Source organism: Eubalaena glacialis, chromosome 1, assembly GCF_028564815.1.
Source record: "Eubalaena glacialis isolate mEubGla1 chromosome 1, mEubGla1.1.hap2.+ XY, whole genome shotgun sequence".
In the NCBI taxonomy this organism is placed as follows: domain Eukaryota; kingdom Metazoa; phylum Chordata; class Mammalia; order Artiodactyla; family Balaenidae; genus Eubalaena; species Eubalaena glacialis.
Genome location: NC_083716.1, coordinates 113,013,639 through 113,032,055, shown reverse-complemented (window position 1 = coordinate 113,032,055; position 18,417 = coordinate 113,013,639). Strand labels below are relative to the sequence as shown.

The window sequence follows — 18,417 nt, the reverse complement described above, 5'->3', positions numbered from 1 at the left end:
CCTTAGACTGTGCCCCTGCTCCCCCTCCCCCGTTCCTGGCAGAAGAAAACTCCAAAGACCCTTTGACTTGAACATCTGCCCATTTTGGAAAGCCACACCACTACCACATAAACATTAAAAATAAATTAAATCAAAACATTGTGTTCACTGGGTTGACACCCAATCCGCGTCAAGAGTTCTCTAAACACGTTGTTGAAAACCAGTGTATCACCCATAGGGTCCTTTCTTCCAACTGGCCACCTCTTCCTGTGAATCATTTCAGCAGTGCTTCTGTGACCATGTTTTCAAAGCGTCTTGCAAGTCCCCAACTTCTATGAACTTTGCCACCACATGAGTGAAGAATAGGCAAGAGGGAGGAGAAACTTGCTGACAGGTATTTGGAATCAGCAACAACGAGAAAGGGAAATATGCCACATGAAAAGTATGAATGACCTAGAATAAAATGAGCTATTTGGAACTCTGCCATGGTGGGGTGAAGATTCCCGGCATGTTAGGCAAGATAAAGATTCACCTTGTTTAATGACACAGCTTTGTTCTAAAGTCCTGTAAGGACTGGAAGAGCAACAGTTTTCCCACTTCTACAGGCAAACCAGAAAAAGGAACTCCTCTGCTTACAGGTCTCTCAGGATGTTTGCCTGAACAGAAAAACAGCTTAGAGACCCTGGATTCTCTCCTATGCCGACGTGCCCTTCTAGAGCCCAACCCAAGTGCTTGTGTGAACACCTCTGCCCTCTGAGAACCTAGATCCCGCTATAGGCACTGCCACCAGTAGAGGAGTGAGGTAGCCGGGTGGTAAGGAAGAGGCCTCTCCCTCGACACTGCTCGCAGCGATGCCGTCAGGACCTCCCGCGGGCATGCCGGTCCATTCCCCTGCAGGCTGCACCACAGCGCCCTGTTCAGTACCAGGAGACTCAATGCAGGAGGAGTGCCAGAAAATCCAACTGAGAGTGGGATGAGAGTTAAAACCTTTGAGGCTAACTGAGCAATGAGATCTGCAGCGCCATCCAAAGGGCTTCCGATCTTGAGGTGGGTCTCTGTCCAGGAGCCGCAAAGGACTCATGGTGCCCACGTTCGACCCTAACATGGCGTCCACTTACGAAGCATGGAGGTTGAGATCAACTCGTGGTATGCAATACACTGGAAGTTTAAAAAAAGGAATTTAAAACAACCTAAAAACGTTTCTTGCTGGTCTCCGTTGCCCAGACTGCCAGGGGAATACACCTACTTGCTCTGGGGAGGCTGCAGGGGTGTGTGTGGGCTAAGCCTTCATGGACCATCAATTCCAGCTTCCACTGAGTGGCCAACACACAGGCAGCAAATCGCCAGCGGCACCTGCAGCCAAGGTCTTCTGAACCCACACGGAATTCTCACTAGTCATGGAGGAGCCCCAATCCAACGGAACCCCATACTGAGGAAAGGCTGAGATAAGGCTTGGGCCCCTCAAGTTCTGTTTCATTCGATGTAACCCCGCCCCCCTCAGTCGGCTGGAGGCAGACTTGGCAACGGAAGCTAGCATCATAAAATGGTGCAGTAATAAAAGTAACTGGACCAGGAGGAGGAGGCATCTGCTCCGATGATGTCATAGCCACTGGTGGCCACGGGGGGGTGGGACTGGTCATGCAGCCGCGTGTCAGGAGTAATGATTGTAGAGGGGCGGGGCATGGAGAGCGCCATTCTGGAAACAGTGCTGTCGAGAAGCAATATATTCTGCATAGCTGACTGTCACCTTCTCACTTCGGTACCTGTGTAAGGAGACAGGAAAGGGTCTCAGGAACCCCAAACACTTCATTCTGCAGTCACGCAGCAGAGAAAACCAAAAGCTTATTCCACAGTTTGAAAGAATAAAACGGAAGACCGAGAGCAATCTTACTTACAGAAAATGAAAGACAGCACAAGAAAACAGTGTTGTTATTACAAATGAACAAGATGAAAAAGCACAATCACAATTCACCCCTGAGAATCTGTTTTCTGCACATCCCACCTTTAATCACTTCATATGCTTATCACCAGGCTGCTCTTAAGCCATCTGCTACTAGGGTCTGGATGAAGAATTTCAAGGTCAAATTACATGGGTAGCAGACTGGAAGATGGCTGCACCAATGCCCAGTGTACAATGCATATCTACTTTCAGGTTAAAATGTGATAAATTTGACAGAAGTGCAACCTCAACTTGCAGAAAAGCAACAAACAAGTTATTTATAAACTAAAAGGGGCACAGATACCTAATTCTGGGTCAAATTCTGACGAAGCAGGTTAAAAGATCCTGGGGCTATAGAGGATGGGTCTCACTTTCCAGATGAATATGCCATATCATATCACAGGGTCATCAGAACAGAATTCATAGCACTTTGGCCTTGCTCTGGAAAGAGCCATGAGTCAGGATGCGAAGCATGGGGTGTTACAAACCTATGGAGCCTACTACAGACCACAGGAGCTGGGTGTGACAATCCTTACCCAGAGCCATCTCTTTCCCACTGTAATCACTCCTCCACTGCAAGGTGATTATTCCTGAATTTTGACAGGGAAATGGCTGTTCAAATAAATTATAATAATAATGATAATAATAATGCTTTGTATTTGAAGATTTTTCTTTTTTTTGGAATCCAAAGCATTTCAAAGACACGGGGTTATCTTCCAAATAGACCTGTGAGGTTACGATATTGATTATTCAGCATTTTACAGATGAACAGGCCGACAGAGGTCCACAGAAACCCCACAGAAGCTAAACCTTTCAGTGTTTCCGACTTCAGTAGGGATGGGGAGAGGACTGACATCTACCGACCACCTACAATGTGGCCTGGCCCTGGACTAGATCTGCTGCATACGTGACCTTACCACACCCTGAAACAACCCCAAGGCATTATCATTCACCTCTTACGGACAGGAAATTTGTTTTTTCTGCTCAGAGAGGTGGAAAAACTGGCCCAGGTCACACAGCTAGCAAGTGGTGGAGCTGGGATTCAGAGTCCAGCCCATGCGTATTTTCCTACACTAGGCAGCCTCCCCATAGAAGTATTAGCCCCAAACAGGCAGAGGCGTTTCCTTGGAACTATTCCATCAACAGGCCACCTGACTACATGTGATGACTTCAACTGACCCTGGACTTCTGTACTGAGAGCTTTTTCTCCTGCCTTCAGCCTTCCCGCTCAGCCTCCCAGCAAGTGGGTCTGACAAACACACCCACGACCTGCTCAGCGGCTACTCTGCTCCCACTGTGCTAGCAGCTTAGCCGTGGACACGCCCAGGATGCTGGGGAGCCTCTGCCTTTGCTGCCACTGCTTCCTCGGAGCTTCAACCTCACCCATACTTCTTTGGTTTAGAGACATTAACAGAGAAAATTTTTCTCTTCCCCTGTCTGTCAAAAGTATCCTCCATCCAACCCCAACTGAATTAAAATGACAAGGAAAATAAGACAGTGGCTTACCTGGTGAGTTTGATGGTTTTTCTGAATTCACTGGTAATTGGAGCCTTAAAGCCACCTTTCCTGAGCAAGGAGTCTATCGTCTGGATCTGATCCCAGTCTGAGGAGAAGGCAGGCACACTGAGGTCAGCGCACGGTGACACAAGAATGGGCTGTGCTCTAACACCACAGTGACAGGACAGAAGGAGCCAGGTCTGCTGCGAGCAGAGCAAGCCTGGGCACTGCCCCACGCCCCTGGAGCCCCGTCTGCCCCACTGGCAGTCCAAGCAGAATCCGAGATGTGAGATGACGCCCAACACACGTCACTAACGGCTGTCCCCAGGCCCACTGCTTCTGAGTCTTTCCTGTCAGACATGATCCCAGTATAACTATCTAGGAACAAACATGGTCCCAGCGTAGACCAGCCTGTTGGCCTAGTGCTGTAACCAGGGCTGTTCTGGGAGAAGAGAGAATTCATACTCTGCGCTTGTATTCCTTCGTTTGACCGTCCTTCGTTTCGATGATTTCTAGGAGTCGTTTTCTACTACAGAGACTTGACAGCAGGAAGGAAACTATTCCTTTAGGAAGGATGGGAAGGTGTTCACACATCTACTGCTGTGTTGTTCTTGAAACATTTTCAACAGATATAACCAAATATATCAAATTGAAAACCAAAGAGAACCCCCTAAATTATTGCAGTAGGTGCCTTGATTTTTTAAATTTTCCCAACCAGTTTTCAAATGGCAAAAGTGCTTGATTATTTACCTATATTATCATCACATCTCACTATTAGGAAATAACTCCTGGTGTGCCTCCTTGGACAGAAATGCCAGATTTATGATCTCAATGAAGTGGTTAAAAGGCTTCCTCCTTTTTATGCCATATCCTCACTGATTTTGAAAAAGTTTAAACACAACCACGATGGGAACCAACAAGGCAAGCCCTCTCCACATAATTAGTTCACTGATATACTGAACAGGATATTCTTCTCTATTCCAGGTTCACACCTAACAAATACATATTATTTTCAAAAAACAGACCAGCTCCAAGAAAGAAAGAAAGAAAACTGGGTCATACACCAGACTGCACAAGCAGCGTTTTAAGGTATTCTTCTAACTATGCTTTGAAAGAGAAAACCTGCCCAACCCACTTCCTACCTTTCATGTCCCACTGTAAGAACTAAGTACCTACTGAGTTCTTTAAAAAAACAGGAGAGATTATGTTCTGCATTCTTCCAATTATAACACTGTGTAGTAACTCACGACCAAAAGGTCAAAACCCACTAATACGGGCAACCTACCTTTACAATGAACTCCATAATATGACCAAGTTGATTGCTGGAATTTTCCTACAATTAACCACTGCAGTTTTGGGGGCCAAGAAATACTACTACTCACTGAAAGTACGTGAAACGAGCAGCTGGGCACAGGAAGTCTTTACCCCTCTTCTCTTCCCAGCTCCTACATCTTTTGGGGAGTCTCTCATTCTTTCAGAACTTGATAGATACGGGGAGAGGAAGAAAGGCACTCATTCTCAGTTACAGTTAGGCTGCAAGGCAGCACACTCCACTCTCCTGCCCGTTACTTGGCAACACTGTGAACAGTATCATTCACGGAAATTCCATGTCTCCAACTCACCTTGTTCCTTTGCAACCTCAGGTAAATATGTGGCTGTACGTTTGACGCCTTTTTCATTGATGAATTCAATTCGAATCCCATGGACCCCAACCTACAAAAACACACAACCAGTAAATGGCATTTACTCACTCTAGCGGAACTTCAATTATCCTCATATAAATCGACACTGCCCCCTGACCAGCTTGACCCAGGGCTGAGAAAAGGGGAGGCTCTTGCCTTTCATGACTTACTCTCTCTCTCAAGCATGGAAGCCAAAGAAACTGCTGCTTTAGGGAAAGTGAGAGTCTACGTGCAGCCACCTCTCTGAGAGTACGGAGGCTACAGAAATAAATTCTCTCAGCAGTTCATCCAAAGATCTTGAATATTCCACCTTTAATCTACTCCATTCAAAGAACATGCCACAGGGTTTTGATATGGGTTCCTGACTCTTCACACATGGCTCCGGATAACAACTTTTATTCAAGGGCTTACCACGAAGAATCAGGAATGTTCTCCTTTATCCCCATTCCTATTTCTTATTAGACATGGGAAAAGGATGTGGAACAGAGTAGACTGGGAAGAACGGGAGAAGAAAGGCTTCCCATTTCTTCTTACTTCTAATACCGTAGCACCTCTTCTGTCACCCAAGTTGCCTACAATTCCTTCCAAACTCAGCTTTCACATTCTCATACCCTCGCTCAATGAAGGAGATACATTACCATGTACTAACCCGAACCCAAATGCAACGAGAGATGCAGAGTTCCAAATGCGGCTGTTCTCACCTCCCAGTCCAGGTAATCACTGGCATCCTCAAAGTTAGTAAGGAGGGAGACAGAGCAGAAAAGTTTAGGCAGCTCCTCTCGGGTCAGGGGGGGGAACCGGCTGTCCTTAAGTGCACTGGAGAGGACAGAAAACATAAGTGAGGCTGCTCCGGAGCCGGGAGCCGACATCACGTGCCGGACGCTGACGGCTCTTGAGCGCCGCAGAGAACATCCACTATCCATCAGCCCGCACATGCTGAGAACAACCTGATGCCGCTGACTGCCCGCACTCGGACTGGTAAGTGGCTCTCCAGAGGAGCGCCCTACCCTTCCTGCTTATCCGAAAGAGAACGCTCGGACCTCACCACTCAGAAGAGGCAGGCAGTCCTTTTCCACTTTGGCCAGTAATCTACCAGTCTTACGTGCGGTCGCCATTACCTGGTTAGCGTGTATTCCCTGAGTCCTGAATGAAGATTCATGGCTGAGAAGGTCCCAATGCAGCCACGAAGCCGCTTGTCCCGCCCTGTCTTCCACGTCACAAAGAGCGGGCTGAAAGAGCAAGCACACGTCAGTCAGGGAAGAAGAAAACCTCGGCTCTAGCCCTGTTCGTCTGTTCTTCCCCTCAAAGATGGTGTTCTGACACGGGCTGTCTGACGGGCTCTGCCCTCTCTGCCCTCTCGGAGCCGCGCGGCCCCAGGGCGTAAATGGAGAGGAAATCGCCGCGAGGCACGAGAAGAAAGGCCCCTGCTCACAGCCTCACTCCACTCTAGCACCACGTGGACGTGCCGTTTTCTTCTTCCTCTGCCCGGGACTCAACTCTTTCTTTCTTCTTCTAGTTCTCCATGTCTTTCTCCTCTTGTTTACTCTCTTTTCATGTGTCTACGCTCCCAGTTCCACCTTCACGAAGACACACGGGGCCTGCACACCTTCTCCGCTCAACCCCGCATCGTGCCCATCATTACTTCTGCCTCTCCTGCTCGTAAATTCCAGAAAAAAAGAAAAAGTCTCCTCAAGAAAGCTTATTCTTGGGGACTTCCCCGGCAGTCCAGGGGTCAGGACTCGGCGCTTTCACTGCCGAGGGCTCGGGTTCGATCCCTGCTGGGGAAACGAGGATCCCACAAGCCAAGTGGCGCCGCTAAGATAAAATAAAAAGCTTATTCTTAGCAGAAGTTAACCACTTTCTAGGCCCAAGTCATGCTGCATTAGGCTACATCCGATCGACGCTGACAGATGGTTTAGGCAGAGGTTACAGGGCTGTCCCCTCTTCCTGAAATTCCTCCATATTCCTATGCCCTTACCTCTTTGATTCTTGAGTTAATAACACTTCTCAAAAGCAACTTAAATGTTTTAAGTTATCTAACTTTGATCATTATTACAAAGCAGGATCTCCCACCTACCCATCTTTTCCTTCCAGTAAAACACTTGAACACCACCAGCCAAAGTTAATGTTCCAAAACCTGCTCAAAAACCCTTCAAGAATTCCACTGTCTCTACACCCAACAATGCTGCGGCCACCACCTACTCTTCCAAACCCATGTCCCTCTCCTGCAAGGGACACATCTGATCCCACTCAGATCAAGGCTTAGACTCTCCACCGACTCAGTCAGGATTTTTCTGTTCACGGTATCGCACGGCAATACTTCCCTAAAGAGTGAGCACATTTTTCTCTGCATTTCTTCTCCTCTGACACAATCACAGGAGTAACTTCCTCTCCACCTCTGCCCAGACGGTGTGTGAACACTATTTAGCTTCTGTGTGTGATCTGCCAACTCAAGTCTTCCGAGAGCAAGGACTTTTTCTTCATACTCCTCCATTCCCTGCCCAGTGGGGCTATGCACCGCCTCAGTATGGCATTAACAGTCGAGGAATGATGATCAGTCAGTGAATGCTCTAAAAGCATCTCCTAAAAAAATAAAAATAAAAAAGCAGCAGTGCTCTTTAAAGCCACCTCAAAGCTGCTTCCAATTGAGAAAGAAAGCATTGGCATGAGCATCTTCACTTGACTTTCCCCTTTACACATATTCCTTATTAAAGTCATTGACACCTCGAGGGGACCTGGGACAAATAAGAGAGTCGTGAACTAAAAACAGTAAAGCAAATTCTGACATTCCTGGTGGGGTGCCAGCAGCCCCATGGGACTGACAGTGAACCAAGTGAGGGGACCCCTGTGAGGAGCATCTCAGCTCCCACTAAATGAGCTCCTAGTCTCCCACCTGGCACCCAGACACTGGCAGGTCACTTGGGCTTCAACGGTGCTCGGGTCCACAATGGTGTGATGGTGTGACTTCTCCACGTGAGAGGGTAGATGACCTACCCACTGCCATTTGAACCAACAGAAGACCAAGAACGAAACCCTCCTGATTCCCGGAACATTACTTTGACAAGCCAACCAGTCCTGCAAGCACAGCCTAGTACCCTTCCACTACTGAGCCCAGTGAGCATTCCAGACGTTGGCTGCACATTTCTCAGCATCCTATCCCCATCAAGCTTTGCCCAGATCACGTTAAGCTTTTTGTAAGTAGCAGACTCTCTCAAGAGAATGCCCCCGACAGAGGCTTCACGCCTTCCTCACCGCCCCCGATGCACGGCCGCTTTACTCACTAGGGGTCATTGGTGAACCTAGGGAGGCGCGGCTGTGGGAAGCCGTACAGGTGACAGTAGAGGACGTCGAAGCAGTAGCAGCACATCTCTGCGGTCACCACCAGGTTCTTGGTGACGTTGGCAGTTCCATTGGGCCGGGGGAGAGGGCTCAGCGCTCCCGATGCGGGGTTCATCCGTGTGATGGGAGGGTTTCCAGGTCCCAGAGTCAAGTCCGACACGTTCTCGCGACCATTGCCGCCGTCCACATGCTGGTGGTTCTGAAGAGGCCCCGCACTGGAGCCGGGGACGGCTGTGGACTGGCTCCCGTGACCGTGCGTCCCACCTGCAGACAGCTTAGGCTTCTTAACCCCACAACAGCCTGCTGCCAGCTTGGGCTCCAGTGGGGGGACGCAGCGTCTTTTTCCCATCCTGAACCGGTGCTTGAGGTCTGGAATGCTGCGGAACCCTAACCCAGAAGAGAACATGCAAGCATTAACTCAAATGGTTAGCTGCAAGGAGAACACAAAATTCAAAGAGAAAGGGTCTCCATGCAGAGGGTAGGAGCCATCAAATTCTTTCCTGCCCAGGTCACATTGGTCGCAAAGGGTGGCAGACCAGTGGGCTAGAAGAGACCCTGAGTTCCAGACCGAAGGCGCCTAACCCCTTCCTCAGGGGGAGCTATTTTCCATTTTCCATGAAGGTTATCGTCACCACGGACGGAGGCAGGCCACAGGCAGCTCCCTCTTGCCCCGGACTCCCTGGGCAGAAAGAAGGGTGGGGTGGCAGCCAGCGTGCAGCTGAATGGGGACGTTTCCAGGCCGACTGCAAGGCTGCACTTGACCTGCCAGGCTCCTCATCAGGATGCTCTCTCTACCTTTTTAGAGGCTCCAAAGTGAACCACCCTATTTTTAAAGAACCCAGAGGAACTTCCATGCTTCTCCTTGTTAACCACATCCCTTCCGCAGTTTCCTCATCACTAACCTCAGTTTATCTGTGTAATTTTAGCCCCGGACCTCTGTGAAGATGAAAGGCAGCAGCTGCTCTGACGAGAGCGCGCTTTCTGACGCCGGGCTCCCCTCCCACCTTTCCGTCCTCACAGCTGTCCTGCACAGCCTCACTCATTTTCTTTGGCTCTCCTCTGAACTCACTCCAAGTTCTACACGTCTGTCCTGTCAAGACCCCATTCAAAAAAAGCTACAACCTAGCAGAAACCTTTCTTCACACAAATGACCCAAGCTTCACAGCCCTTTTGTGAGGTAGCCATTTCTGCCCTGTCGTAGCAAGGCAGACAGATGCAAAGCCATCAGCTTAACAAAATGTGGCATCAGATGGCCCAGGAAACCGAAGAGCCCCAACTGATTAAGGAGAGGAAGGAATCTCTTTCCACTAAATTCTTTTTCTTAAAAAGCCTAAGGTAAAGATATATAGCTATAACATGACCAAGATCCTTTCTGCTGTCTGTGTCTGTAATCAGCAGGCTCAGGCAAAGAGAGCCTAGTTATTTCAATGTCGATAATACCAAAGTTTGTAAAATTCTGCTGACTTGAGAAAAGTACACTTTGTTTTTCCTCAAGTCATTACCTGTTAGCTGTAGCCCTCCCACTCAAAAAATATATATAATTCCTACCCAAAATTTTCCCTGTGGTTTGAACACGTAGCACACAATTGCCTTTTAGGCACTGCTCTACTGTATAGTATTTTGATTGTAAATTCTACAACCTTTTACATCCAATCAGATATGCACGTACCCGTTTGCAATGCCGTAATTTCTACAAAAACAACCTGCCACTTTAGGTTGAATGAGATACAAAAATTTCACAAATATCGCTTATGTTCTTGATATATGCTGATCCCTAACAAACACACATTTTTGTATCTAAGACAGTTCTTCGGAAGATGAAAGTTGTCTCTAGCAGAGGAATAACAGCTTGCCTGCTTCAATGTCTGGCCTGAAACAGGGGCTTCTTTTCGAGAAAGCCTCATGCACTTGATGCAGTAAAACCTCCAACGACTAGACTGTCTCCAACGACTAGACTGTTTCTGAGCACGGATATCACTGCCTCGTTCGGACTGTTAAGAAAGGGAGCAGAAGATCTCGGTTAAAAATGCCGCCTCCAGAGCCAAATGGCCTGGGCTCAAATCCTGATTCCTCCAGGATTAACCTCTCTCTGCCTCAGTTCCCTCAAACTGGGAATAACAAGAGCACGTGCCTCATGGGGCTGTTGGGAGAACTGAGTTTAATGTGTGTCAGCTGCTTCCATACAGCGTCTGGCATAAAGTCAGCTGCTCTTATCATCTGGGCTTATCATCTGCTCCCACCAGGATGGAAACTCCCGGAAGGCCAGGACTTCGCTGGGCACTCAGGGCTTAGAGCATCGAACAGGTGCTCTTTAAACAGGATTTCACTGAATCCTCAAAACCACTCAGCAAGGAGGACAACATTACCGTCATTTTACAAAGGAGGATACTTAGGTTTAACAAGCAAGATAATCTGCCCGAAGCCAGGCTGCCGCTAAGTGGCAGAGTCAGGATTTGGACCACAATCCATCTGTAAGACTCCGAAGCCTGGGTCTTCCCACCAAGCCACAAAGAAGAATGAGGCCTGCCAATAATATCCATTGGATTCAGTCCCTTTCCTAAGGGCATGATTTAAAAAAAAAAAAAAAAAAAAAAGAATCAAGGGTATACTAAAAACTAAAAGAATAGCTTGCAAAATCTTGCCAACAAAAATGGAGCAGGGAAAAAAAAAACCAAAACCTAAGCCCAAAGCCAGTATCTCCACCATCCCCCTGACAATCGTCAGTACCCCTGCCATTGTCCCTTGACTCCACAAGGGATGGCACTGGCCTCTGAGCTCTTACCTGACTTTCCACCTTGTGCATAACTGTGTGCAAGGGATTTAGGACACGTGTTGAATGAAGCAGAGGGACCATCTCTCGAGAGCTAGAGTTTTAACAGCACCAACAGGGCCCTGAGGCTCTGCCTCTAGAGAGTCCCAAAATTCAAAGAGGCAAAGAGGAGGGATAAAATAGGTTAAAAAAAGAAATCTTTCCTCATTTTCCTTACACCAAAGCACATCTGAAGGAAGGGCGAAATGTCATGAGATAGTGGCAACTCAGGTGTTTCTCTGCAGGTGCTATCAGCTACCTGACTGTGAAACATCCCACAACAGAGCAATAGAAGGGATTTTCGAACCAAGGCAGGTGAGCTCGAGCCCAGGCAGGTTCTGCCTACACATCACGTACAACCACCGATCTGCAGTGGGTCATGATCACAACCGACACCAAGAGAATACATTTAACAATCCCCCCCCCCAAATATGATTTGTAATCAGTAGAACCCACCCATATCTTGTGGTTCCCTAGGCCAGAGCTTTCTCTTGAGGCCACTAAGCAAACAATTCAACCGATACTCTCAATTAGTGACCAAAGGCAGAGTTAGAGACTTTCTGCCTCAAAAATATATTAGAAGGCATTTCTTTAAAAATTTGTTCCATAAATTTAAATCTATAGAAAATTTCAAACATATACAAAGTAAATTAGTGTAATGAACCCAATACCCAGCTTTAACAATTTTCAACAAAGGGCCAATCTTATTTCATCTGCAGCCTACTTACTCCATCTCCCCACCTCCTACTGAATTTTTAAGGTTTGTTTTTAAAGGGGCCAATATTTTACCTATCTGTCAGCGTCAAGCAAATGTTAAGTGAATAACAGGAAAGACTGTGAAGGTGCTGGTAGTGAGTACTTTCACTTACCATATCAACCTCAACCTATCAATTTCATCAAGTTTCTCTTTAAAGTGAGACTCTTCTAACCCCACTCCAACAAAGTGGGCATCTCACCACAACTAAGTGTCCCAGGCTCGGCTCCCGGGACTGTCCTACAATGACCAAAGACACATTCATTTCTCCAACCGCTCGGCTTCTGAGGGCACAGTGTGAGATCCCTCAGAATAATAGCATTTCAATACAACAGACTAACCTGCTGTCCGACCAGCTAAAAACAAATACCCCAATGGCATATTCTACCTCTTCTAGGACTGTGTGCATCTGTTCTCACTCTTCCCCCAAACCTCATAAAAACTACCAGCAATGGTATACTGATCATAGTAGGAGTAAATAAATGTTACTCCCGTCAAGCTGGTTCATCTGAAGTAATTGGAATCAGGCAAAAACCCTTGCTCTGTAAACACATATATCACTAAGACCCTTCGGAGCCTTCAGTTGGTTACTCTTTCAAAGCTAAACTCAAGGGCCACTTTAAGGGCCAACGGTAGTGATGTCATTTTCCTACTGTCTGTCCACTTCAGAACGAACAATGAGAAAGAACTAGTTAAAACTGGATTTCCACCAGATGGAGACAATACCCATACTTCCACAAAAAGCTGGAGGAAATAACAGGAATCACTGTTTTACCTCTTAAGACCGCCTAACCTAGCAAGTGTCAAATGAAGTAAAGTTGCTCTCAGTGTTGAAAAAGCCACCACACCCTTTACCTGACACGCAGTACTCAAGGGGTCCTGGCCTTCACGAGGGTGCACAGCAAAGGCACCTCTCCGGCCCCCTCTGTTGGAAAGCTGAGCAGGGCATTGTTGATCTGGGCCGAGTGGCCTACAAAGCCACTTAAATTCCAGCCAGCAATGAACTCACCAGCACCTTTAGTCTCAGAGGCCAAGCCGCATTTGCGTGTTTTCTTTCGCAACACCTAACACGTGCCTTGCACAGGGTGCACATACCAACAATCTTACCTACAGATCCCCCAGCGATTCCATTTAAGCTAGCCTTTCTAATAAAAAGAATCTTTATGGCACAACCTGACCTTTAGATACTCTTGTTTCACTGTAAGGTGCTGATTGTTGAGTGTGTCAGAAGCTGAAAGTGACCAAAATACAAGTATCTATTATTATCAACAATGTCAACTCAGGGAATTCCCTGGCGGTCCAGTGGTTAGGACCCGGCGCTATCACTGCTGGGGCCTGGGTTCGATCCCTGGCTGGGGTCCTAAGATCCTGCAAGCCTCGCGGTGCGGCCAAAAACAAAACAAAAACAAAAACAAAAAAAAAGCAAAACACAACGTCAACTCTACTCAGCCCAAACCAAGGAATGGTTTAATTCATAGCAAGACGGAGAGCCAACGTGGACAATTCATTCTAAAAAACACGTCAAATATCCCCTACATTAACTTCTTGGTTTGGTTTATGGTGGTAGCTGTCTTCTTGGCTAAAACACAGTAACTGGTCAGTCCTAGACTTGGCCGCGGGTGCTGTTAACCGTAGGTTGCTCAAGGCTTTCCTTCCAAAGGACACACCTAGTTTCTAAACTGCACTTGAAAAGAATTTTCTTTTCTTTTTGAAAGATGGGGCGCTTTAAGAGCTACCCAAGGGAGCATTATTTGTCTGGAGGGCAATTTACGATTTCAGGGGTTAATACACAACTATACTCCAATAAAAATTTTAAAAAAAGGAGTTAATACAAATGATGTCTCATAAATTGCTGATGTTATAAACATAAACAAGGTGTGGAGACCAGTACTGAGGGGAGGACGTGAGGACACCCTGACAGACGTGGCTGGCTGGGCAGGAGGGCCTTCCTCCCTTGCTGGGGGTCCCTTCCAAGGCTCCTAAGTCCACTGAAATCAACAAGCTGGTGCCTTCCCAGAGCAGCTCCCATCTTCAGAGGACACAGCCCAGGCTTTGGGGTTACTGTCTAGGCTCAAATCCCAAATCTGACTTACCAGGTACAAACTCAGGCAGGCTGTCACGTCTCTGTGGACCTGGGCTCCTGCTACCACAGAGGGTTAGTTGTGAGCAATTCACTAAGACATGAAAAGCATCTAGCAGTTCTCTGGCACAGAACTACTATTTATTAAAGCATCTGCTACTACTAATATTAGGACTACCTTTACCGATAAAAGTAGGGTTGGTTATATAAATAACATAGGTCTGAGTTCTTACAGTTTCTAGAGGGATAAATGTCCTCATAATAAAATTCTATTAAGAACTACCATGTAGGCTCAAAGATATTATTTTTTAAAAATTTTTATTGGAGTATAGTTGATTTACAATATCATGTTAGTTTCAGATGTAGAGCAAAGTGAATCAGTTATACATATACATATATCCACTCTTTTTTTTTTTTTTAGATTCTTTTCCCATATAGGTCATTACAGAGTATTGAGTAGACTTCCCTGTGCTATACAGTAGGTTCTTACTAGTTATCTGTTTTACATATAGTAGTGGGTATATGTCCATCCCTATCTCCCAATTTATCCCTCCCCCCCTTCTCCCCTGGTAACCATAAGTTTTTATTCTACATCCGTGACTCTACTTCTGTTTTGTAAATACATTAAAAGATCATACTATTAACATGGGGTTATTACTCTAATGACCTTGATGCTTTTCCTCTTTGGAGAGCCGTGCTTCTAATAAGTCATCCACTGTTTTTTTCATTGTGAGATGCCAAAAAATATAAGGAATATTGGGCTGAGAGTTGTGCACAGTTCTGTTCTACAAGGGTCCTCTTTTAAGCTTGCAGCCATACACCAAAAAGAAACTAAATTTGCTAAATATGCTGTTATTACAGAAATCTTGATATATATTGAGTACTAACAGAACTACTGAGTCAAAGTAGTTAGATTTCCAACAATAACCAGATTAAAACATCTAGAAAAGCCTGGAGGTGGAAAAAAAATATAGTCACCTTTTGAAGCCTCAGAACAGCCTATGCGGGGGCATGACCTTATAACAAAGGAAATAGATTTGGAAGGTAGGCAAAAAGCAAAGAAAAAAGGGGTCTCTGCATTTTCTTCTGTTATTATTTACTGTCCGGATGTCTATTCAAACCAAGCTTTACGCAGAAGGGAACAGGCTGCTGCTTCCTTTGTGACACAGAGTTGAACTGAAATTCAATTTAATAATTATTTGAGCAGTGAAACGGCACCTGAGCTATAATTCTGGCCTACTTATTATGGAACTATTCCAAGAAACAGTCAGATGCAAGACCCGCAAACATTCTGGTCATCATTTCAAATAATCATTTCTACACGAAAGCCCATCATACACACATACACATCCAAAACATTTGCTGTGTGAACATTTTCCCTGAGAAAAACGAATCTACCTATACAATTGCTTTTAAAATTTACAGATTTAGAAAAATACACAATACCATACACCTTCATGTCAACTTAGCTTAAGGAAAAACATTGAGTACAAGGAGTCAAATGCTTTGTTTTCTTTTTAGATCCCCTCCCTTTACTATGTGAGCTATGGCAGGGTGCCAGATCCTTCTGGGCCTCGGTTCTTTCATTTGTAAAATGAAAATATTTGTCCTCTGCTTTCCTCACAGAGTGGCTGTGAGCCTCCAGTAAGATGCGAAGCACTCTGGAAAACTCTCTTACAAGTGTTTGCATACCATTATTAACAAACGTGAGGGGAACGCAGCAGTAATAAAAATTTTTCCAGAACTTGGTTTACGTGTAGACTTTTAATTATTTTTAAGAAAACAGTATCACCCTAGCAGATTCAGGGCAAAATGTTCCAAAAATCTCTGAAGATTATACCCATGTGGAAGACACCCAATAACTGACCTTGACAGGAACTGCATTAACCTACAAGTTATGATCTTTGTCTTTAAAAAATGCATAATTTGGGAAGGGGTGGGAGGTGGACCTTATGTACACAAAGGGTAAGTGTAATACTACACCACCATCTAGGTCACTCTAATGGGATTATGGAAAATAACCTTGTCTTTACATATAAAGAGAGCAAGTGGAAGGGTTCATCAGCTTTAGGACACCCTCATGGAAGCAGAATAACAGAAGTGAACAAAGTAAACCTACATCCTAAAGTCCTAGCACAGGCCTAAAACGAAAAAAGGGAGCAAAAGCAACAAAATTCTAGTCTAAGTATGTCCAAGGTAATACTCACTGAAAGCAGAAAGTTTGTATTGCCAGGGGAACAGCTATAACAGAGGAGGGGAGCTATTTTGTCTCTGAAATGAATTTTCTTCCTTCCGATTCCATTCCTTCTTCCTGTACCTAAGATGGAAATGCAGGTGCAGTGAATGAACAAAATCAAGGCAGTGCCGAGGTAAAAGATGGTTTCTGAAAAACTACAACTCAACAGAGCAATTTCTAGAAAGAAAAAAAAAAAGTGAAGGAACAGGCTTTCTTTAATTCAAAACATTTCAAAATCTAAATACAAGGCAGCAAGGGCAGCCCCATGCACAAAATCACCTCATCCCTGGTGCCGTCACCAAGAAGGGAGAACGAGGAGGATCAAAGGTTTTATTGAATCTGAACATAAAACACACATTAAAACTTCCTCCACCACTAATTTAGACCAAAACTTGTTCTCAGGCCAAGATACACCATTTCAACGTTCTCCACTGGTTTCAGAATACAAACAGATTCCCAAATCCTCTGCAAAGATGGTGCTGAAGGATTACTGGACAGCATGCCAGGGTCCTGAGGCCAGGCCATCTTGTTATCCCAGGTGGAGATGATAACTGTAGGTAAGAGTCACCCATCGTACTCTTCGGCTGGCGTAAATCTCTTCGTAATTTCTTTACCAACTCTCCCCACCCCCCCCAGAAGTAGAGATGTGAGTTATTCCCAAAGATGTAAACAGGAGCCTCCAGGCCCCACCCACTCTATCCTAGGAGAGGGCAGTGAAAGAGGATAGGCCCAGAGGGATAAGGGTGAGGGAGTGTGGCAAAGTGAGGAGTTCAGATCAGGACAGGGGATGCAGGAGGGCGAGGAATGAAGGGCAAAGCTCACAGCCTGGGAAGGAGGGAGGCATAAAACCCACAAGAGTGTCAGGTGGAGGGATGATGGAGACGGGGGCTCTGGGTGGATAAGGAAGGACAGAATGAGGGTGGGGTTGGGAAGAAAGAGAAGAAGAAGAGGCGAAAGCATGCGTGTGAAAAGAGAGTTCAGCAAGGAAAGAGCGAGATACAGGGGGGAGAGGAGAGGCCAGAGCGGGGAGGGACCAAACAGGCAGAGAGAAAGGTGAATGGTAAGGAAAAGGGGGTGGAAGGAGAGCGCGGGGCGCCGGGAGTAGTGGTGGGACGACCCAGCGACTGGTAGGGCAGCGAGGGCCGAGCCGCGGGGGTGGAATCCAGACGTCGGGCGGGGGAGGGGGCGGTGGGACTGGGGGCGAGGGCCGCCAGGCGGCGCCGGAGACCACCAAACTTTACACGACCCGAGACTGCTTCCTGGAGGGAGTGCAGAAAGGAGCTGGAGCCTCGCCCGGCCTCGCCTAGCGGCCCGGAGGCAGGGGCGCCCGCCCACCCCCCTCCCCAGCACGCCTCCTGACCCCCCCTGCTCCCGGCGGGCACACGCGGCCCGCAGGCCCCGCCTGCCGCCTTCTTTCACCGCCGCCCGGGAGCTCCCCCCAACGCTGTCCCGGGACCCTCTCCCCGAACCCGGGGGGACCCGCTCCCCGGCCCCTCCGGTCGCTCCGGGGTGAGGAGGCCCGGCGCGCACGGCGGCAGCTGGAGGGAGGCCGGCCCGGCGGGCACGGGGGAGGAGGGAGCGGCGCGGACCGAGTTTCCCACCTTTCCTCCTGGCCCAGACGCAGCCGGGGCAGACGGGACCTCTCGCGCTCTGCCTCCTCCTCCTGCTTCATGGAGCCATGCACCTGGGTGGGGGCTCCCGAGAGAAGCGGGCCGCGGGCGGGCCAGACGCGCGGCGCGGACGGGGCGGGGCCAAGAAGGCCGGCGGGGGGCGGGCGGAGGAGGAAGCCGCGGGGCAGCGATAGCGGTAGGAAAGAACTGCTAAAGGTATTCCCCGGGGCAGCTGGAGGACTGAGCCGAGCCGGGACCCGAGTCTTCCGGTATCCCAGCAGCCACCGGAGGCAGTGAGGTAATGGAGGAAGAATGTAGGGAGTCCTCCAGTGGTCCACACGCCCTCTAGCGAGTCGCCAAAACCATAGAGATTAGGGAGCCACCGGAGCACCACCCCGCTACTGTCACGTGGCCTGACTCGGCGCACTTTATTGGCTGGCGCCGACTCTACGGGATTGTATTTAGGAGGCTGCTTCCCAGTCTTCGGGCCGA

General features: G+C 47.5%; 1 protein-coding gene across 3 annotated transcripts; it reads right to left on the bottom strand.

Moving 5' to 3' along the window:
• Positions 1-500: 500 nt before the first annotated feature.
• AMMECR1L (AMMECR1 like) lies at positions 501-18,218 on the bottom strand. Of its 3 annotated transcripts, XR_009700184.1 has the most exons (9): positions 17,917-18,218; positions 16,287-16,396; positions 8,379-8,823; positions 6,216-6,326; positions 5,799-5,913; positions 5,038-5,128; positions 3,425-3,521; positions 2,223-2,359; positions 1,658-1,742 (listed from the first exon to the last, which is right to left on the bottom strand). XR_009700184.1 is itself a non-coding variant. In XM_061183010.1 (8 exons), exons 3-8 carry the CDS (start codon positions 8,783-8,785, stop codon positions 1,631-1,633), a joined length of 933 nt encoding a protein of 310 aa, XP_061038993.1. In that variant the 5' UTR covers positions 8,786-8,823; positions 16,287-16,396; positions 17,917-18,218; the 3' UTR covers positions 501-1,630. The 3 variants fall into 3 exon arrangements, 2 of the variants coding, with proteins under 2 accessions (XP_061038993.1, XP_061038992.1); XM_061183010.1 differs by lacking the exon at positions 2,223-2,359 and having other exon boundaries at positions 501-1,742; XM_061183009.1 differs by lacking the exons at positions 2,223-2,359; positions 16,287-16,396; positions 17,917-18,218 and having other exon boundaries at positions 501-1,742; positions 8,379-8,836.
• Between the last annotated feature and the right edge of the window lie 199 nt (positions 18,219-18,417).